The sequence below is a fragment of the Cyclopterus lumpus genome, chromosome 1, assembly GCF_009769545.1.
Source record: "Cyclopterus lumpus isolate fCycLum1 chromosome 1, fCycLum1.pri, whole genome shotgun sequence".
NCBI lineage: Eukaryota > Metazoa > Chordata > Actinopteri > Perciformes > Cyclopteridae > Cyclopterus > Cyclopterus lumpus.
Genome location: NC_046966.1, coordinates 25855917 through 25878508, shown reverse-complemented (window position 1 = coordinate 25878508; position 22592 = coordinate 25855917). Strand labels below are relative to the sequence as shown.

Here is a 22592-nt window from a genome sequence, read left to right as displayed (position 1 = left end):
CGTCTCGTCTTTGTCCACTACGTCTCGTCATCGTCCACTACGTCATCGTCTACTACGTCTCGTCTTTGTCCACTACGTCTCGTCATCGTCCACTACGTCTCGTCTTCGTCCACTACGTCATCGTCCACTACGTCTCGTCTTTGTCCACTACGTCTTGTCATCGACCACTACGTCATCGTCCACTACGTCTCGTCTTCGTCCACTACGTCATCATCCACTACGTCATCGTCCACTACGTCTCGTCTTTGTCCACTACGTCTCGTCATCGTCCACTACGTCTCGTCGTCGTCCTCTACGTCTCGTCATCGTCCACTACGTCTCGTCATCGTCCACTACGGCTCGTCTTCGACCTCTACGTCTTCGTCCACTACGGTTCGTCGTCGTCCACTACGTCTCGTCATCGTCCACTACGGTTCGTCGTCGTCCACTACGTCATCGTCCTCTACGTCATCGTCCACTACGGCTCGTCTACGTCCTCTACGTCTCGTCGTCGACCACTACGTTTCGTCTCCGTCCTCTACGTCTCGTCGTTGACCACTACGTCTCGTCTCCGTCCTCTACGTCTCGTCGTTGACCACTACGTCTCGTCGTCGACCACTACGTCTCGTCGTCGACCACTACGTCTCGTCGTCGTCCTCTACGTCTCGTCGTCGACCACTACGTTTCGTCTCCGTCCTCTACGTCTCGTCGTTGACCACTACGTTTCGTCTCCGTCCTCTACGTCTCGTCGTTGACCACTACGTCTCGTCGTCGACCACTACGTCTCGTCGTCGACCACTACGTCTCGTCGTCGTCCTCTACGTCTCGTCGTCGACCACTACGTCTCGTCTCCGTCCTCTACGTCTCGTCGTCGACCACTACGTCTCGTCGTCGACCACTACGTCTCGTCGTCGACCACTACGTCTCGTCGTCGACCACTACGTCTCGTCGTCGTCCTCTACGTCTCGTCGTCGACCACTACGTCTCGTCTCCGTCCTCTACGTCTCGTCGTCGTCCACTACGTCTCGTCGTCGACCACTACGTCTCGTCGTCGTCCTCTACGTCTCGTCGTCGTCCACTACGTCTCGTCGTCGTCCACTACGTCTCGTCGTCGACCACTACGTCTCGTCGTCGACCACTACGTCTCGTCGTCGTCCTCTACGTCTCGTCGTCGACCACTACGTCTCGTCGTCGTCCTCTACGTCTCGTCGTCGACCACTACGTCTCGTCGTCGTCCTCTACGTCTCGTCGTCGACCACTACCTCTCGTCGTCGTCCTCTACGTCTCGTCGTCGTCCTCTACGTTTCGTCGTCGACCACTACGTCTCGTAGTCGACCACTACGTCTCGTCGTCGACCACTACGTCTCGTCGTCGACCTCTACGTCTCGTCGTCGACCTCTACGTCTCGTCGTCGACCACTACGTCTCGTAGTCGACCACTACGTCTCGTCGTCGTCCTCTACGTCTCGTCTTCGTCCACTACTTCTCGTCGTCGACCACTACGTCTCGTCGTCGACCACTACGTCTCGTCGTCGACCACTACGTCTCGTCGTCGACCACTACGTCTCGTCGTCGTCCTCTACGTCTCGTCGTCGACCACTACGTCTCGTCGTCGACCACTACGTCTCGTCGTCGACCACTACGTCTCGTCGTCGTCCTCTACGTCTCGTCGTCGACCACTACGTCTCGTCGTCGTCCTCTACCTCTCGTCGTCGTCCTCTACGTCTCGTCGTCGACCACTACGTCTCGTCGTCGTCCTCTACGTCTCGTCGTCGTCCTCTACGTCTCGTCGTCGACCACTACGTCTCGTCGTCGTCCACTACGTCTCGTCGTCGTCCTCTACGTCTCGTCGTCGACCACTACGTCTCGTCGTCGTCCACTACGTCTCGTCGTCGTCCTCTACGTCTCGTCGTCGACCACTACGTCTCGTCGTCGTCCACTACGTCTCGTCGTCGTCCTCTACGTCTCGTCGTTGACCACTACGTCTCGTCGTCGACCACTACGTCTCGTCGTCGACCACTACGTCTCGTCGTCGACCACTACGTCTCGTCGTCGTCCTCTACGTCTCGTCTTCGTCCACTACTTCTCGTCGTCGACCACTACGTCTCGCCGTCGTCCTCTACGTCATCGTCTACTACGCCTCGTCATCGTCCTCTACGTCATCGTCCACTACGTCTCGTCGTCGTCCTCTACGTCTCGTCGTCGACCACTACGTCTCGTCGTCGTCCACTACGTCTCGTCGTCGTCCTCTACGTCTCGTCGTCGACCACTACGTCTCGTCGTCGTCCACTACGTCTCGTCGTCGTCCTCTACGTCTCGTCGTCGACCACTACGTCTCGTCGTCGACCACTACGTCTCGTCGTCGACCACTACGTCTCGTCGTCGACCACTACGTCTCGTCGTCGTCCTCTACGTCTCGTCTTCGTCCACTACTTCTCGTCGTCGACCACTACGTCTCGCCGTCGTCCTCTACGTCATCGTCTACTACGCCTCGTCATCGTCCTCTACGTCATCGTCCACTACGTCTCGTCGTCGTCCTCTACGTCTCGTCGTCGACCACTACGTCTCGTCTCCGTCCTCTACGTCTCGTCGTCGACCACTACGTCTCGTCGTCGACCACTACGTCTCGTCGTCGACCACTACGTCTCGTCGTCGTCCTCTACGTCTCGTCTTCGTCCACTACTTCTCGTCGTCGACCACTACGTCTCGCCGTCGTCCTCTACGTCATCGTCTACTACGCCTCGTCATCGTCCTCTACGTCATCGTCCACTATGTCTCGTCTTCGTCCTCTACGTCTCGTCGTCGACCACTACGTCTCGTCTCCGTCCTCTACGTCTCGTCGTCGACCACTACGTCTCGTCGTCGTCCACTACGTCTCGTCTCCGTCCACTACGTCTCGTCGTCGTCCACTACGTCTCGTCGTCGACCACTACGTCTCGTCGTCGACCTCTACGTCTCGTCGTCGACCTCTACGTCTCGTCGTCGTCCACTACGTCTCGTCGTCGACCTCTACGTCTCGTCGTCGACCACTACGTCTCGTCGTCGACCTCTACGTCTCGTCGTCGACCTCTACGTCTCGTCGTCGTCCACTACGTCTCGTCGTCGTCCTCTACGTCTCGTCGTCGACCACTACCTCTCGTCGTCGTCCTCTATGTCTCGTCGTCGACCACTACGTCTCGTCGTCGTCCTCTACGTTTCGTCGTCGACCACTACGTCTCGTAGTCGACCACTACGTCTCGTCGTCGACCACTACGTCTCGTCGTCGTCCTCTACATCTCGTCGTCGACCACTACCTCTCGTCGTCGTCCTCTATGTCTCGTCGTCGACCACTACGTCTCGTCGTCGTCCTCTACGTTTCGTCGTCGACCACTACGTCTCGTAGTCGACCACTACGTCTCGTCGTCGTCCTCTACGTCTCGTCGTCGACCACTACGTCTCGTAGACGACCACTACGTCTCGTCGTCGTCCTCTACGTCTCGTCTTCGTCCACTACTTCTCGTCGTCGACCACTACGTCTCGTCGTCGTCCTCTACGTCTCGTCGTCGACCACTACGTCTCGTCGTCGTCCTCTACCTCTCGTCGTCGTCCTCTACGTCTCGTCGTCGACCACTACGTCTCGTCGTCGTCCTCTACGTCTCGTCGTCGACCACTACGTCTCGTCGTCGTCCACTACGTCTCGTCGTCGTCCTCTACGTCTCGTCGTCGACCACTACGTCTCGTCGTCGACCACTACGTCTCGTCGTCGTCCTCTACGTCTCGTCGTCGTCCTCTACCTCTCGTCGTCGTCCTCTACGTCTCGTCGTCGTCCTCTACGTCTCGTCGTCGTCCTCTACCTCTCGTCGTCGTCCTCTACGTCTCGTCGTCGACCACTACGTCTCGTCTTCGTCCACCTTGGCTAGTCGTCGTCCTCTACGTCTCGTCGTCGTCCTCTACGTCTCGTCGTCGTCCTCTACGTCTCGTCGTCGACCACTACGTCTCGTCGTCGTCCTCTACGTCTCGTCATCGACCACTACGTCTCGTCTTCGTCCACCTTGGCTAGTCGTCGTCCTCTACGTCTCGTCGTCGTCCTCTACGTCTCGTCGTCGACCACTACGTCTCGTCGTCGTCCTCTACGTCTCGTCATCGACCACTACGTCTCGTCTTCGTCCACCTTGGCTAGTCGTCGTCCACTACGTCTCGTCGTCGTCCTCTACGTCTCGTCTTCGTCCACCTTGGCTAGTCGTCGTCCACTACGTCTCGTCGTCGTCCTCTACGTCTCGTCTTCGTCCACCTTGGCTAGTCGTCGTCCACTACGTCTCGTCGTCGTCCACTACGTCTCGTCGTCGACCACTACGTCTCGTCGTCGTCCTCTACGTCTCGTCGTCGACCACTACGTCTCGTCGTCGTCCTCTACCTCTCGTCGTCGTTCTCTACGTCTCGTCGTCGACCACTACGTCTCGTCGTCGTCCTCTACGTCTCGTCGTCGACCACTACGTCTCGTCGTCGTCCACTACGTCTCGTCGTCGTCCTCTACGTCTCGTCGTCGACCACTACGTCTCGTCGTCGACCACTACGTCTCGTCGTCGTCCTCTACGTCTCGTCGTCGTCCTCTACGTCTCGTCGTCGACCACTACGTCTCGTCTTCGTCCACCTTGGCTAGTCGTCGTCCTCTACGTCTCGTCGTCGACCACTACGTCTCGTCGTCGTCCACTACGTCTCGTCGTCGACCACTACGTCTCGTCTTCGTCCACCTTGGCTAGTCGTCGTCCTCTACGTCTCGTCGTCGATCACTACGTCTCGTCGTCGACCTCTACGTCTCGTCGTCGTCCACCTTGGCTAGTCGTCGTCCTCTACGTCTCGTCGTCGACCACTACGTCTCGTCGTCGACCTCTACGTCTCGTCGTCGTCCACTACGTCTCGTCTTCGACCACTACGTCTCGTCTTCGTCCACCTTGGCTAGTCGTCGTCCTCTACGTCTCGTCGTCGACCACTAGGTCTCGTCTTCGTCCACCTTGGCTAGTCGTCGTCCTCTACGTCTCGTCTTCGTCCACTACGTCTCGTCTTCGTCCTCTACGTCTCGTCGTCGTCCTCTACGTCTCGTCGTCGTCCACTACGTCTCGTCGTCGTCCTCTACGTCTCGTCGTCGTCCACTACGTCTCGTCGTCGACCACTACGTCTCGTCGTCGACCACTACGTCTCGTCGTCGTCCTCTACGTCTCGTCGTCGACCACTACGTCTCGTCTTCGTCCACCTTGGCTAGTCGTCGTCCTCTACGTTTCGTCGTCGTCCTCTACGTCTCGTCGTCGTCCTCTACGACTCGGCTTCGTCCACTACGTCTCGTCGTCGACCACTACGTCTCGTCGTCGTCCTCTACGTCTCGTCGTCGACCTCTACGTCTCGTCGTCGTCCACTACGTCTCGTCTTCGTCCACCTTGGCTAGTCGTCGTCCTCTACGTCTCGTCGTCGACCACTAGGTCTCGTCTTCGTCCACCTTGGCTAGTCGTCGTCCTCTACGTCTCGTCTTCGTCCACTACGTCTCGTCTTCGTCCTCTACGTCTCGTCGTCGTCCTCTACGTCTCGTCGTCGTCCACTACGTCTCGTCGTCGTCCTCTACGTCTCGTCGTCGTCCACTACGTCTCGTCGTCGACCACTACGTCTCGTCGTCGACCACTACGTCTCGTCGTCGTCCTCTACGTCTCGTCGTCGACCACTACGTCTCGTCTTCGTCCACCTTGGCTAGTCGTCGTCCTCTACGTTTCGTCGTCGTCCTCTACGTCTCGTCGTCGTCCTCTACGACTCGGCTTCGTCCACTACGTCTCGTCGTCGACCACTACGTCTCGTCGTCGTCCTCTACGTCTCGTCGTCGTCCTCTACGTCTCGTCGTCGACCACTACGTCTCGTCGTCGTCCTCTACGTCTCGTCTTCGTCCACTACTTCTCGTCGTCGACCACTACGTCTCGCCGTCGTCCTCTACGTCATCGTCTACTACGCCTCGTCATCGTCCTCTACGTCATCGTCCACTACGTCTCGTCGTCGTCCTCTACGTCTCGTCGTCGTCCTCTACGTCTCGTCGTCGACCACTACGTCTCGTCGTCGTCCTCTACGTCTCGTCATCGACCACTACGTCTCGTCTTCGTCCACCTTGGCTAGTCGTCGTCCTCTACGTCTCGTCGTCGTCCTCTACGTCTCGTCGTCGACCACTACGTCTCGTCGTCGTCCTCTACGTCTCGTCATCGACCACTACGTCTCGTCTTCGTCCACCTTGGCTAGTCGTCGTCCACTACGTCTCGTCGTCGTCCTCTACGTCTCGTCTTCGTCCACCTTGGCTAGTCGTCGTCCACTACGTCTCGTCGTCGTCCTCTACGTCTCGTCTTCGTCCACCTTGGCTAGTCGTCGTCCACTACGTCTCGTCGTCGTCCACTACGTCTCGTCGTCGACCACTACGTCTCGTCGTCGTCCTCTACGTCTCGTCGTCGACCACTACGTCTCGTCGTCGTCCTCTACCTCTCGTCGTCGTCCTCTACGTCTCGTCGTCGACCACTACGTCTCGTCGTCGTCCTCTACGTCTCGTCGTCGACCACTACGTCTCGTCGTCGTCCACTACGTCTCGTCGTCGTCCTCTACGTCTCGTCGTCGACCACTACGTCTCGTCGTCGACCACTACGTCTCGTCGTCGACCACTACGTCTCGTCGTCGACCACTACGTCTCGTCGTCGACCACTACGTCTCGTCGTCGTCCTCTACGTCTCGTCGTCGTCCTCTACCTCTCGTCGTCGTCCTCTACGTCTCGTCGTCGTCCTCTACGTCTCGTCGTCGTCCTCTACCTCTCGTCGTCGTCCTCTACGTCTCGTCGTCGACCACTACGTCTCGTCGTCGACCACTACGTCTCGTCGTCGACCACTACGTCTCGTCGTCGTCCACTACGTCTCGTCGTCGTCCTCTACGTCTCGTCTTCGTCCACCTTGGCTAGTCGTCGTCCACTACGTCTCGTCGTCGTCCACTACGTCTCGTCGTCGACCACTACGTCTCGTCGTCGTCCTCTACGTCTCGTCGTCGACCACTACGTCTCGTCGTCGACCACTACGTCTCGTCGTCGTCCTCTACGTCTCGTCGTCGACCACTACGTCTCGTCTTCGTCCACCTTGGCTAGTCGTCGTCCACTACGTCTCGTCGTCGACCACTACGTCTCGTCGTCGTCCACTACGTCTCGTCGTCGACCACTACGTCTCGTCGTCGTCCTCTACGTCTCGTCGTCGACCACTACGTCTCGTCGTCGACCACTACGTCTCGTCGTCGACCACTACGTCTCGTCGTCGTCCTCTACGTCTCGTCGTCGACCACTACGTCTCGTCTTCGTCCACCTTGGCTAGTCGTCGTCCACTACGTCTCGTCGTCGACCACTACGTCTCGTCGTCGTCCTCTACGTCTCGTCGTCGTCCTCTACGTCTCGTCGTCGACCACTACGTCTCGTCTTCGTCCACCTTGGCTAGTCGTCGTCCTCTACGTCTCGTCGTCGACCACTACGTCTCGTCGTCGTCCTCTACGTCTCGTCGTCGACCACTACGTCTCGTCTTCGTCCACCTTGGCTAGTCGTCGTCCACTACGTCTCGTCGTCGACCACGTCTCGTCGTCGTCCTCTACGTCTCGTCGTCGTCCACTACGTCTCGTCTTCGTCCACTACTTCTCGTCTTCGTCCACTACGTCTCGTCATCGTCCACTACGTCTCGTCTTCGTCCACTACGTCTCGTCTTCGTCCACTACGGTTCGTCTTCGTCCACTACTTCTCGTCTTCGTCCACTACTTCTCGTCTTCGTCCACTACGTCTCGTCTTCGTCCACTACTTCTCGTCTTCGTCCACTACGTCTCGTCTTCGTCCACTACTTCTCGTCTTCGTCCTCTACGTCTCGTCTTCGTCCACTACGTCTCGTCTTCGTCCACTACGTCTCGTCTTCGTCCACTACGTCTCGTCTTCGTCCACTACGTCTCGTCTTCGTCCACTACGTCTCGTCTTCGTCCACTACGTCTCGTCGTCGTCCTCTACGTCTCGTCATCATCCATGCTTATACATTGCATGCTGTAGACTTCATCAATCACCATGCTTATCGTTGTCATACATTTAATGAGTGATGAGGCGGATACAGGGACACCGAGCTCAGCCTTCCATCCTACACCTCAGATGTTTCATTTCCTTTCCTCGGAGTTAATTAAAGCCACTTTTCAAGAAGTAGGCCGTGGCCTCGGCCGAAGGAAAACACCACTTAACCTATAGTGAGCCGTTTGGAACACACCCCGTGAACGCTCTGATACCAAACAGTGTTACACCAACGCTCCAATATGAGGGGTTTATGGGAAATTACTTTTCTCCCATTTAATACTTTTTGTGTGCGTTTCCAATCAGTTCCCTGATTAAGACAATTAGGGCGCCATAAGGGAAGTTCATTGAGGGAAGGAGATTAACTCTTTAGGAATAAGGCTGCATGGTGACTGTACATGTAATATAAAACAATCACCAACCAGCTGACGGCATACGATGCAGTTTCATATTTCCAAGTCTAACAAAAATGTTTCTTTAACAGACACTACGGTGAATAGGGTCAAATATTTGACTAATATATATCTCCATGAAATATCCCCAGTTTAAATATTGACGTTAGGACAATTATATTTCCTCCATGTTTTTATTAATAAATGTGTATAAATGAGTCTCTGAATGCTGTGTGAACTAACCCCTCTGCATAAAGCTTCATAATATATAGTTGTATTAATAGGTGTAGTGTTTTAAAGTGAAGTCCACAAATAGTAAAAACAGAAAGAGTGACAGCTCCGTTAGACCCTCCCACTGCTCCCCGTCACACCTTCAGCTCTTTTATCTGGATTTTAAGCTTCTTTTCTTTAAAAGTGTATTAAAATAAAATCACTTGTCTGAGAGACAAGTTCCCTAAACATTGTAAACATTAGTTTTTGGTCTCAATCTCTAGTTTCAAGTCTTCTTCAATACAGCGTGATGTTCATTTAGTAAATTATGGTCATTTAGAGTCAAACAGACCATAATGGAGGGGATGCTTTAGGGGCGGGGCTACAAGGTGATTGACAGGTCTACGTCCCTCCTCCTCAGTCCACATATCGTCACTTCCTGTTCACTGGTTGCAGAAAAACAAGATGGCGACGACCGTAATCAGGCTTGAAAACATCCGTCACCATGACTACGTCCGTTTAATCTCACCGTTTCCCTTTCGTTTATATAAAACACCATATCTGATGGTGGTAGAACTTTGAGTTCATGTTCCTCCCTTTCTGGAGTCATTGAAGATCTTCTGATGGATCACTGGAACCCTCATGGTGTGTAAATATATATTATTAAAGCACATCTCATCATTATTATCACCCTCCAGGTGAAGAAGTGAGAAGGTTACATGTGACGATGAAGAGAGATCAACCTTCATCTCTATGAGTAATGAAGGCCTCCAGGGTGTGATCACTCCTGTTCTTACCTCCAGATGAAGCACCGACATCACGTCTCACTCCTTGTCCTCAACAATAAGAGTCTGGCTCAACACAAAATACACTTGGACATAGTTTTGTTTTATCTTGTTGTTGTTGGGGTGAGAGAGAGAGAAGAGAGAGAGAGAGTGAGTTGCACATGCTCAGTATCCATCACACACAAAAAGGAAGACAACGTTTACGAGTTGAAACCTTTCATGATAAAACCCTGTGGATGAAAACTTGAATAAAAGATTAAACATTATTATTTTGGTCTTTGTGGTTATTTGATAACCGCTAATAAATAAAAGCAGCCGGCGGGCGAGTTCAGGTTGACGTTGAGCAGGTTTAAAACCATAAAGCTGAGCGAGTCCTTCCTCCACGCGTCCCCGTGCAGCTTCAGCTTCTCGTTAAAAGCATTCGGTGGACCCGCCGTCCCTCCGTCGTGAAGCCCCTCCCCCTCACTGGGGGCCCAGCCCGGCCTGGGGGCCCTCGCCGTGGTCGCCCCCCCACAGGCGGTAGAAGTGGCTGAAGTCCACGTAGGGCGGGACCCTCCCCGTCTCGTCGGGCTGCGCCGCCTGGCTGCCCCGCTGGCGGAACAGGCTGCCGTCCCCCGAGCTGGAGCTGGAGCTCTGGGTCTGGGTGTTGGTGGACTGGAGGGTGGCTGTGGGGCTCTGGCTGCTGGGGGAGAGAGGTCAATTATGGGATGGAGACCTGGCACAGGCTGGGGGGGGGGAGAGGTCAATTATGGGATGGAGGATGGAGACCTGGTACAGGCTGGGGGGGGGCAGAGGTCAATTATGGGATGGAGGATGGAGACCTGGTACAGGCTGGGGGGGGAGGAGAGGTCAATTATGGGATGGAGACCTGGCACAGGCTGGGGGGGGGGAGAGGTCAATTATGGGATGCAGGATGGAGACCTGGTACAGGCTGGGGGGGGGGGCAGAGGTCAATTATGGGATGGAGGATGGAGACCTGGTACAGGCTGGGGGGGGGGGCAGAGGTCAATTATGGGATGGAGGATGGAGACCTGGTACAGGCTGGGGGGGGAGAGAGGTCAATTATGGGATGGAGACCTGGCACAGGCTGGGGGGGGAGAGAGGTCAATTATGGGATGCAGGATGGAGACCTGGCACAGGCTGGGGGGGGAGAGAGGTCAATTATGGGATGGAGACCTGGCACAGGCTGGGGGGGGGGGAGAGGTCAATTATGGGATGGAGACCTGGCACAGGCTGGGGGGGGGGGGAGGTCAATTATGGGATGGAGACCTGGCACAGGCTGGGGGGGGGGAGAGGTCAATTATGGGATGGAGACCTGGCACAGGCTGGGGGGGGGGAGAGGTCAATTATGGGATGGAGACCTGGCACAGGCTGGGGGGGGGGGGAGGTCAATTATGGGATGGAGACCTGGCACAGGCTGGGGGGGGGGGAGAGGTCAATTATGGGATGGAGACCTGGCACAGGCTGGGGGGGGAGGAGAGGTCAATTATGGGATGGAGACCTGGCACAGGCTGGGGGGGGAGAGAGGTCAATTATGGGATGGAGACCTGGCACAGGCTGGGGGGGGGGAGAGGTCAATTATGGGATGGAGACCTGGCACAGGCTGGGGGGGGGAGGGGTCAATTATGGGATGCAGGATGGAGACCTGGCACAGGCTGGGGGGGGGGAGAGGTCAATTATGGGATGGAGACCTGGCACAGGCTGGGGGGGGGGAGAGGTCAATTATGGGATGCAGGATGGAGACCTGGCACAGGCTGGGGGGGGGGAGAGGTCAATTATGGGATGCAGGATGGAGACCTGGCACAGGCTGGGGGGGGAGAGAGGTCAATTATGGGATGGAGGATGGAGACCTGGCACAGGCTGGGGGGGGGAGAGAGGTCAATTATGGGATGGAGGATGGAGACCTGGCACAGGCTGGGGGGGGGAGAGAGGTCAATTATGGGATGGAGACCTGGCACAGGCTGGGGGGGGAGAGAGGTCAATTATGGGATGGAGGATGGAGACCTGGCACAGGCTGGGGGGGGGGAGAGGTCAATTATGGGATGGAGGATGGAGACCTGGCACAGGCTGGGGGGGGAGAGAGGTCAATTATGGGATGGAGACCTGGCACAGGCTGGGGGGGGGGAGAGGTCAATTATGGGATGGAGACCTGGCACAGGCTGGGGGGGGAGAGGTCAATTATGGGATGGAGACCTGGCACAGGCTGGGGGGGGAGAGGTCAATTATGGGATGCAGGATGGAGACCTGGCACAGGCTGGGGGGGGGGGAGAGGTCAATTATGGGATGCAGGATGGAGACCTGGCACAGGCTGGGGGGGGGGGGGGGAGGTCAATTATGGGATGCAGGATGGAGACCTGGCACAGGCTGGGGGGGGGGAGAGGTCAATTATGGGATGCAGGATGGAGACCTGGCACAGGCTGGGGGGGGGAGAGGTCAATTATGGGATGCAGGATGGAGACCTGGCAGGTAGCGGGGCGGCACGAGCTAGGGGGGAGGACGTAGGACAGAGGACATAGGATGTAAGACGTAAGACAGAGGACATAGGATGTAAGACGTAAGACAGAGGACGTAAGACAGAGGACAGAGGACGTAGGACAGAGGATGGAGGACATAGGACGTAAGACAGAGGACGTAGGACAGAGGACAGAGGACAGAGGACGTAAGACAGAGGACGTAAGACAGAGGACGTAGGACGTAAGACAGAGGACAGAGGATGGAGGACATAGGACAGAGGATGTAAGACAGAGGACGTAGGACGTAAGACAGAGGACGTAGGACGTAAGACAGAGGACGTAAGACAGAGGATGGAGGACATAGGACGTAGGACGTAAGACAGAGGACGTAAGACAGAGGACAGAGGACGTAGGACAGAGGATGGAGGACATAGGACGGAGGACGTAAGACAGAGGACGTAAGACAGAGGACAGATGACGTAGGACAGAGGACATAGGACGTAGGACGTAAGACAGAGGACGTAGGACGTAAGACAGAGGACGTAGGACAGAGGATGGAGGACAGAGGACAGAGGATGTAAGACGTAAGACAGAGGACAGAGGATGTAAGACATAAGATAGAGGACGTAAGACAGAGGACAGAGGATGTAAGACAGAGGACAGAGGACGTAGGATGGAGGACAGAGGATGTAAGACGTAAGACAGAGGACGTAGGACGTAAGACAGAGGACGTAAGACAGAGGACAGAGGATGTAAGACAGAGGACGTAAGACAGAGGACGTAAGACAGAGGATGTAGGACAGAGGACGTAAGACAGAGGACGTAGGACAGAGGACATAGGACAGAGGATGTAAGACAGAGGACGTAGGACAGAGGACATAGGACAGAGGATGTAAGACGTAAGACAGAGGACAGAGGATGTAAGACGTAAGACAGAGGACGTAAGACAGAGGACAGAGGACGTAAGACAGAGGACGTAGGATGGAGGACAGAGGATGTAAGACGTAAGACAGAGGACAGAGGACGTATGATGGAGGACAGAGGATGTAAGACGTAAGACAGAGGACAGAGGATGTAAGACAGAGGACGTAGGACGTAAGACAGAGGACGTAGGACGTAAGACAGAGGATGGAGGACATAGGACGGAGGACGTAGGACGTAAGACAGAGGACAGAGGACGTAAGACAGAGGACAGAGGACGTAGGACAGAGGACATAGGACGTAAGACAGAGGACGTAAGACAGAGGACGTAAGACAGAGGACGTAAGACAGAGGATGTAGGACAGAGGACGTAGGACGTAAGACAGAGGACGGAGGACAGAGGACATAGGACAGAGGATGTAAGACAGAGGACGTAGGACAGAGGACGTAGGACGTAAGACAGAGGACAGAGGATGTAAGACAGAGGACGTAGGACAGAGGACGTAGGACAGAGGACATAGGACAGAGGATGTAAGACAGAGGACGTAGGACGGAGGACAGAGGACGTAAGACAGAGGACGTAGGACAGAGGACGTAGGACAGAGGATGTAAGACAGAGGACGTAGGACAGAGGACGTAGGACAGAGGACATAGGACAGAGGATGTAAGACAGAGGACGTAGGACAGAGGACATAGGACAGAGGATGTAAGACAGAGGACGTAGGACGGAGGACATAGGACAGAGGATGTAAGACAGAGGACGTAGGACGGAGGACAGAGGACGTAAGACAGAGGACGGAGGACAGAGGACGTAAGACAGAGGACATAGGACAGAGGATGTAAGACAGAGGACGGAGGACAGAGGACGGAGGACAAACACACAGACGTGGGACAGAGAACCAGAACCAGGAAGTGACTCATGTGCTCGTGACGCTCAGGTTGTGGAAGTTCTGCTTTTGGTCACATGTTGAAGAACCGCCGTTTCCTCTTTTTACTAATGAGGCTTCTAAAGCATCTAAGAGGTCAAAGTTTATTTATTTTTGATGCACAAATTGAAAATGTTTATGAAAAGAGGACCTACTTTAATGATATTCATATGCTAATGCTAATGTTTATAAGTGTGCACATTATGCTTCTGTGAAAGTTACATTTTTAAATACTTTTCCAGCTGTTCAGTGGGAGGAAACCTGGAGACACAACGGGGAAGTGAAACCATGCTGGGGAGGGACGCGGGGGTGAGAATATCAAGCTCACCTCAAAATAAATAGAGCAAAAGGGAGGGAAGTCATAATATAATGTAACAGTCAGGGGGGGGGGGGACAAGTGGAGGTAGGTGCGAATGAGGCGCACCCAGAGAAAACAGAAGGAGGCAGCAGGAGCACGACAGAGGTCGGCCAAAAGGTCAAGCTCATTCAGAGCATGCAAAGAAATATGCAAAGGAGTCGAAATGAAGCGTACCCATACTACGAGTAGGAGGGGAACCAGGAGTGAAAAACAAGCGTACCCAGTCTAAACATAGGATTATGAGGGGAACCAGGAGTATAAAACAAGCGTACCCTGGTGTGGGGGTTCCTTCCTCCAGGGTGGAGGCGGTGTTGGTTCCATTGGTGAGAGTATTTTGGGAAGGCATGACCAGCGAGAGGGTGACACTGGTTTTACTGGTGCTCTGGCTGTTGGAGTAGGGCACCGACACCGGGTAGATACGCCCGCCTGAGAGGAGGAGGAGGTGCACGTCAACGCTCTGAAGGTACCGGAGGTAAACCCATTTTTCCCCAGAATGCCCTTCTCCTCACCCTGCGTGGGCGTGAGCACGCCGTCGGCCAGCGGGTAGTCGAGCGTGCGGATGAGCAGCGTCATGTCCTCGTGCCGCGAGCAGAAGGTCGCCCGCTGGCGGCCGGACGCGTAGACGTCGTGGTGCAGCCGCTTGACGCGCTCGACCACCGACTGGGCCACAGCCTCCAGGCCGGTCTGCAGGGCCAGCTCGGCCGCCACCATGGCAACGATTTCCTACGGGGGGGGGGGGGGTTAAGGGTTGAGGTAAACACACGATATGCAGATAAGAAGAATTAGAAAGTTGGTTGCGGTTCGGGTAGGAACCACCAGGCTGAGTGCTCTCACCTGATTGGCCTGTTCGGGGCCGTGGGCGGACTCCAGGGCGTTGATGAGGCCCTCCGACATCAGCAACAGGAAGCCCGTCACGCCGTCCAGACACTGGCTGCCGTGGATCTCCGGCTCGGCGATGACCGGCCTCGTCTCGGCCGCACTGACGAGAAGAAGGAGAATTTAATATGAAAGGACCTGAAACACGATGGAGTGAGTAATCGCTCAGAATCTCTGAACAATCTCTTTCTTTGCCCACCGACCGGAAGCCTCTTTGAAAAGAGTCACGGACGAAAACCTACAAAGGTTCTCTTGAAGAGCTTTTATTTATTCATGTTCAGGTGCTCAGACAGCTAGCTAGCTAGCTAGGAAGGAAGGCAGGCAGGCAGGTAGGCACCTAGGTAGGTAGGTAGTTAGGAAGGTAGGCAGGTAGGCACCTAGGTAGGTAGGTAGTTAGGAAGGTAGGCAGGTAGGCACCTAGGTAGGTAGGTACCTAGGTAGGTAGGTAGTTAGGAAGGTAGGCAGGTAGGCACCTAGGTAGGTAGGTAGTTAGGAAGGTAGGCACCTAGGTAGGTAGGTAGGCAGGCAGGTATGTAGGCAGGCAGGTAGGCAGGTAGGTAGGCACCTAGGTAGGTAGGTAGTTAGGAAGGTAGGCAGGTAGGCACCTAGGTAGGTAGGTAGGCAGGCAGGTATGTAGGTAGGCACCTAGGTAGGTAGGTAGGCAGGTAGTTAGGAAGGTAGGCAGGTAGGTAGACACCTAGGTAGGTAGGTAGGTAGGTAGGTAGGTAGGTAGGCAGGCAGGCAGGCAGGTAGGCAGGCACCTAGGTAGGTAGGTAGGTAGGTAGGCAGGCAGGTAGGCAGGCACCTAGGTAGGTAGGCACCTAGGTAGGTAGGTAGGTAGGCACCTAGGTAGGTAGGTAGGCACCTAGGTAGGTAGGTAGGTAGGTAGGAAGACACCTAGGTAGGTAGGTAGGTAGGTAGGAAGACACCTAGGTAGGTAGGTAGGTAGGTAGGAAGACACCTAGGTAGGTAGGTAGGTAGGTAGGAAGACACCTAGGTAGGTAGGTAGGTAGGTAGGTAGGAAGACACCTAGGTAGGTAGGTAGGTAGGTAGGTAGGAAGACACCTAGGTAGGTAGGTAGGTAGGTAGGAAGACACCTAGGTAGGTAGGTAGGTAGGTAGGTAGGAAGACACCTAGGTAGGTAGGTAGGTAGGAAGACACCTAGGTAGGTAGGCAGGAAGGTAGGTAGACAGATTTCTTCAGCCTTCACCCAAGTTCTTCAAAATAAATACTTTAAGAGTCAGGATTCTTTTTACAAATCCGAGCCGTAATATCTTGTTTGTTTAATCTACACATTCACAGAACGTCCAACACAAAACCTAAAGATACGGAAACAAGAGACTTCCTGGAATTCAGAGCCGGGACAGAACAACTTGTTTTAAAAGAAACTCCTCATGAAGAAGACGAGTGTTGTGGCTTCACCTGAGCAGGTCGATCTCATTGTAGTTGAACTTGACCCGGTAGTCTCCGAGCCTCCTGGTGCTGCTCTGACCGGCAACCTGACCCGCCTGCCGGACCCGAGCCGGATCCACACCTGTGGGGACAAAGAGGGGCGAGGATGAGGAGGATGATGGGGAGGAGGAGAGGAGTGTGTGTGTGTGTGTGTGTGTGTGTGTGTGTGTACCCAGTGCAGACAGCCTCTGCAGCTCGTCCTCGTTGTCGGTGCTGTGCGGCCGGCCGATCTGGAGAACCTGGTTCTGGCCGTCGCTGCTGGACTTGCAGAGCAGCGCCCGGTTGGTCCCTGGAAGACAAAACACAGGGAAAACCCCACAGGGGAGGATTCACACAGCGAGAAGGTGGTACAAGTAGTTCATGGTGTTCAACATCGATCCTCATCGCTCTGCATCTCTGCATCAGTGTTCATGGACTTTGAAAGCATTAAATAATAATAATAATAAACATTAAAAAGCACGACCTTCTGGTGACCTCGTCTGACAATAGACCAGAAAGAACGATAGATCATAACAGATACGGGTAATATCTACCAATAAAGAAAGAAAGGAGGAGCGCTCCATTCACCTGCACGGTGACGGAGGTGAACCACAAACAATGATTCATACGCTTTCATATGTGAGACTCCACCTCCACCCTCGCCTTACAAGGACGCCTATTAGCCACAGTGTGTGTGTGTGTGTGTGTGTGTGTGTGTGTTCTAATCCTCATATTCACGTGTGCAAGAAGTGAAAAACAAACCCACTGATGCCTGTTGCAGACACACACACACACACACACACACACACACACACACACACACACACACACACAGATTTATAAATACATGAATTTATGACCCCTCTGGTTATTGGATGTTGATCGCGGCCCTGAAGAGACTCAGAAGGTCTGAACATGAGAGATATGAAGAGTTCATACTCGGCCTCGTGACTCATTTAATACTCCACTTGTTTCTTTACAGGGTTTGTTTCAAGGTCACGAAGTAGTTAATGAACACACGTTTGTTTGGCCGTCGTCAGGACAACTTATTCACGTTAAACTGGTTCCAGTTAGTTATTTATTTAAAGTACATTTCAGTAAACATTGTAAACATTAGTTTATGGTTCAATCTCTAGTTTCAAGTCTTCTTCAATACAGAATGATGTTCATTTAGTAGATTATGGTCATTTAGAGTCAAACAGGAGCCTGGAGGAAATCATGAACCTCAACGAGGAGAACACAACGAGGAGAACATGAGGAGAACATGAGGAGAACACAACGAGGAGAACATGAGGAGAACATGAGGAGAACACAACGAGGAGAACATGAGGAGAACATGAGGAGAACACAACGAGGGGAACACAACGAGGAGAACATGAGGAGAACATGAGGAGAACACAACGAGCAGAACATGAGGAGAACATGAGGAGAACACAACGAGGAGAACACAACGAGGAGAACACAACGAGGAGAACATGAGGAGAACACAACGAGGAGAACACAACGAGGAGAACATGAGGAGAACACAACGAGGAGAACATGAGGAGAACACAACGAGGAGAACATAATGAGGAGAACACAACAAGGAGAACATGAGGAGAACACAATGAGGAGAACACGAGGAGAACACAACGAGGAGAACACAACGAGGAGAACACAATGAGGAGAACACAACAAGGAGAACATGAGGAGAACACAATGAGGAGAACACGAGGAGAACACAACGAGGAGAACACAACGAGGAGAACATGAGGAGAACACAACGAGGAGAACATGAGAACACAACGAGGAGAACACAACGAGGAGAACATGAGGAGAACACAACGAGGAGAACATGAGGAGAACACAATGAGGAGAACACAACGAGGAGAACATGAGGAGAACACAACGAGGAGAACATGAGGAGAACACAACGAGGAGAACACAAAGAGGAGAACATGAGGAGAACACAACGAGGAGAACACAACGAGGAGAACACAACGAGGAGAACACAACGAGGAGAACATGAGGAGAACACAACGAGGAGAACATGAGGAGAACACAACGAGGAGAACACAACGAGGAGAACACAACGAGAACACAATGAGGAGAACACGATGAGGAGAACACGATGAGGAGAACATGAGGAGAACACAACGAGGAGAACAAGCTGAACCATCACCTGTGTAATCCTGACCTCTGCTGGTGAGAAGCAGAATCTACATCCTATGGTTCATAATAATAACTCTGTGGTCGTATTAACATCTATTAAGAGGCTAGAGGTGTAACCAGTAGACCAGTGTGTGTGTGTGTGTGTGTGTGTGTGTGTGTGTGTGTATGTCTCTGTGTGTGTGTGTGTGTGTCTCTGTGTGTGTGTGTGTGTGTCTCTGTATGTGTCTCTGTGTGTGTCTCTGTGTATGTATGTGTGTGTGTATGTCTCTGTGTGTGTGTGTGTGTGTGTCTGTGTGTGTGTGTGTGTGTGTGTGTGTGTGTCTCTGTGTGTGTGTGTATGTCTCTGTGTGTGTGTGTGTGTGTGTCTCTGTGTGTGTGTGTGTGTGTATGTCTCTGTGTGTGTGTGTGTGTGTGTGTGTGTGTGCGTACCAACACTGGCGATGTACAGCTTGTTGTTGAGGATCAGAGCCACCACGGCCGTCGCTCCTCCAGAAACCTCGTGCTCCAACTCCTTCAGACGCTCCTGCACCTTCTGGTTCTGGTGGAAAGACACATTCTGAAGGGGAGAGGAGACAAGGAGAGATGGGGAGGAGAGGAGACGAGAAGGTGAGAGGAGGAGAGATGGGGAGGAGAGGAGACGAGATGGGAAGGAGAGGAGATGGGAAGGAGAGGAGACGAGAAGGTGAGAGGAGGAGAGATGGGGAGGAGAGGAGACGAGAAGTTGAGAGGAAGAGAGATGAAAGAAGAGGAGGAGAGGATATGAGACGAGAAGGCGAGCGTGGGAGGAGAGCAAAGGAAAGGAGAGACAAGATGATTAAGGAGAGGAGAGAAGAGGAGAGGGAGTGAGAGACCAGGAAACAAGCGGTGGCGAGGAGGAAAAAGGAGGCGAGATGAAGAAGAGAGCATGACACAGAGGAAAGGGAGTAAAAAAGGAGACGATGAATTAAAATGTAACGGCACTGATGCCTAAAAAACGGCGTTGCTATGGAAACGCCTCTTCTCAATTTTAAGCCCAACCTGTCAATATGCTCTGTGTGTGTGTGTGTGTGTGTGTGTGTGTGTGTGTGTGTGTGTGTGTGTGTGTGTGTGTACCTCGTTGTGTGGGAGGAGGTAGTTGGACAGGTGAGCTTTCTCAGCCAGAGCGTCGTCTATCGTCTCAAAGAAGCTCTTCTCCACCACATCGAAGGCCTACGATGACAACAACAACAACAACAACATCAAGTCCATTTCTCATGTATAATCAATACATGTATAGTCAATACATGTATAGTCAATACATGGTATAGTCAATACATGTATAATCAATACATGTATTGACTATACATGTATAGTCAATACATGTATAGTCAATACATGTATAATCAATACATGTATAGTCAATACATGTATAATCAATACATGTATAATCAATACATGTATAGTCAATACATGTATAATCAATACATGTATAATCAATACATGTAAAGTCAATACATGTATAATCAATACATGTATAATCAATACATGTATAATCAATACATGTAAAGTCAATACATGTATAGTCAATACATGTATAATCAATACATGTATAGTCAATACATGTATAGTCAATACATGTATAATCAATACATGTATAGTCAATACATGTATAATCAATACATGTATAATCAATACATGTAAAGTCAATACATGTATAATCAATACATGTATAATCAATACATGTATAATCAATACATGTAAAGTCAATACATGTATAGTCAATACATGTATAATCAATACATGTATAGTCAATACATGTATAGTCAATACATGTATAATCAATACATGTATAGTCAATACATGTATAATCAATACATGTATAATCAATACATGTAAAGTCAATACATGTATAATCAATACATGTATAATCAATACATGTATAATCAATACATGTAAAGTCAATACATGTATAGTCAATACATGTATAATCAATACATGTATAGTCAATACATGTATAGTCAATACATGTATAATCAATACATGTATAATCAATACATGTATAATCAATACATGTAAAGTCAATACATGTATAGTCAATACATGTATAATCAATACATGTATAGTCAATACATGTATAATCAATACATGTAAAGTCAATACATGTATAATCAATACATGTATAATCAATACATGTATAATCTTATAATCAATACATGTATAATCAATACACGAGGACCTGGGTGAGGATGCGCCGCACGTCGCTGTCCGAGTGGCTGGAGTTGAGCTGGCCGAGCAGCAGTTCGGCCGTCAGACACTGGGAGGCGAAGCTGGCCACTCTGCTGCCATCGTAACCATTGAAGACGCCATACAGGAAGCAGCCGTCCTCGCCTCTGATTGGTGGAGAGAGAGAGACAGACGTGTGGCTTCTGTTTCAATCATTATGGTCTGTTTGACTCTAAATAACCAGAGGAGTCGCCCCCTGGTGGTCAGGAGAGAGAATGCAGCTTTAACACATGAAGCATAGACTTCTATACAACCAGAGGAGTCGCCCCCTGGTGGTCAGGAGAGAGAATGCAGCTTTAACACATGAAGCATAGACTTCTATACAACCAGAGGAGTCGCCCCCTGGTGGTCAGGAGAGAGAATGCAGCTTTAAGACATGAAGCATAGACTTCTATACAACAGGTTAAGCCATAATGACTCTTGGTGTGACTTTATCTTGTATTTATTTAGTATTCCGTCTCATTTTTCTCTACTTATTATTCAGGATATTTATTTAGTTATTTGATCCCAGGGGGTCTCACCTGAACCTCAGGTGTCCGTCCTCGTTGGGGTGGCTCTGCGTTCCTTTACCATCGGTGCCGTACGCACAGTTGGCCGCCGTGCCGACGCCGCACAGCTGACACAGCGGCAGGTCGTCCGTCCAGCTCTGATGCTGCCGAAGAAAAAAGGAAAACAATTGTATTTCTCTACAAAAATAGTGGTTTATTAAACTACATGATTATTGAACCACCAGAAAACATGCTATATTGTGATATTTATTGTTATTGATTTCATGGGTTTAAGGGTTCATATATTTCCACCTCAAAGTGAAAACGTATCTCGGGTTCTGCTGTGATGTAAAATGTATATTTATTATCATGCATTTCATGTTATGGAACATTTCACTGTTTATTGATAACGTTCTCATCGAGGGCTCTTCAGTCACATTCTCATCAATATATGAACATATACTACAATTATTATTATTATTATATTAACATTAGTTCTGCAATAAAAAATATTTGTTATCTTTTCTCTTCCTTAATACCAAAAACAAATATGTCATACACACGTCTGTGTGTGTATATATATATATAGTTACATATATGTATTTGTGTGTGTATATATACACACACGTCTGTGTGTGTGTGTGTATGTGTGTGTATGTATAGTTACATATATGTATTTGTGTGTGTATATATACACACACACACACCTCTGTGTGTGTGACGTTATATGACATCATAAAATAGAACATAGAGCCATCTGCACACGTCACGTGGTTACGTTTTCCTTTTAAAGTATATTCAGTAAACAGAGACGGAAGTTAGCTAGCTAAACTAGCACCGCTAGCTAAACTAGCACCACTAGCTAAACTAGCATCACTAGCTAAACTAGCATCACTGAACAGAACGAAATGAAGCCGAGAGGAACCGAAACAAACAACGACAACCAGCTCCAGAGATGGGAGACAACACGCCCACGAAGCGGAACAGCTCCGGGGCGACATTACAGGGTTCACAGAGGCACAAAGACATGAGTTTTACGTACGCTCTGGATCAAATTCCTGCGCTGGGCCGCCATGTTGGACGGTGCGTTTAGGGCTTCATAGCAAGTGTCGAAATTGTCACCACCGTCGTAATGAACACAAGTGGAAACAATATTTATATTACGATTGATTTCAAATCAGAAAAACATAAAACAATATGTTTTATGGCTATTTTCATACTGGTACGAATATAAATACCGGAACACATAATACGTATACTTGCATTTAGTAAATTTAGATGAGCTTTTACATTTCCGATACCACGTGAAGG

At 51.7% G+C, this 22592-nt stretch overlaps 1 protein-coding gene across 2 annotated transcripts; it reads right to left on the bottom strand.

Moving 5' to 3' along the window:
- Nucleotides 1–9518: 9518 nt before the first annotated feature.
- On the bottom strand, nt 9519–22383 carry tab1 (TGF-beta activated kinase 1/MAP3K7 binding protein 1). 2 transcript variants are annotated; one of them, XM_034532762.1, is made up of 11 exons: nt 22324–22383; nt 21315–21445; nt 20747–20900; nt 19645–19740; nt 18982–19108; nt 16595–16711; nt 16393–16504; nt 14929–15073; nt 14604–14817; nt 14367–14520; nt 9519–10115 (listed from the first exon to the last, which is right to left on the bottom strand). In XM_034532762.1, exons 1-11 carry the CDS (start codon nt 22354–22356, stop codon nt 9899–9901), a joined length of 1500 nt encoding a protein of 499 aa, XP_034388653.1. In that variant the 5' UTR covers nt 22357–22383; the 3' UTR covers nt 9519–9898. The 2 variants fall into 2 exon arrangements, with proteins under 2 accessions (XP_034388653.1, XP_034388644.1); XM_034532753.1 differs by having other exon boundaries at nt 9519–10118; nt 22324–22374.
- Nucleotides 22384–22592: the final 209 nt, after the last annotated feature.

What these genes read in the sequence shown, in the direction of transcription:
- tab1 (XM_034532753.1), bottom strand. Translation starts at nt 22,356, where the DNA reads ATGGCGGCCCAGCGCAGGAATTTGATCCAGAGC. An exon ending in GACGGACACCTGAGGTTCAG is followed by an intron (nt 20,901 to 21,314) that starts GTGAGACCCCCT and finishes TCCACCAATCAG; the next exon opens with AGGCGAGGACGGCTGCTTCC. An exon ending in GCAGAGGCTGTCTGCACTGG is followed by an intron (nt 16,505 to 16,594) that starts GTACACACACAC and finishes TTGTCCCCACAG; the next exon opens with GTGTGGATCCGGCTCGGGTC.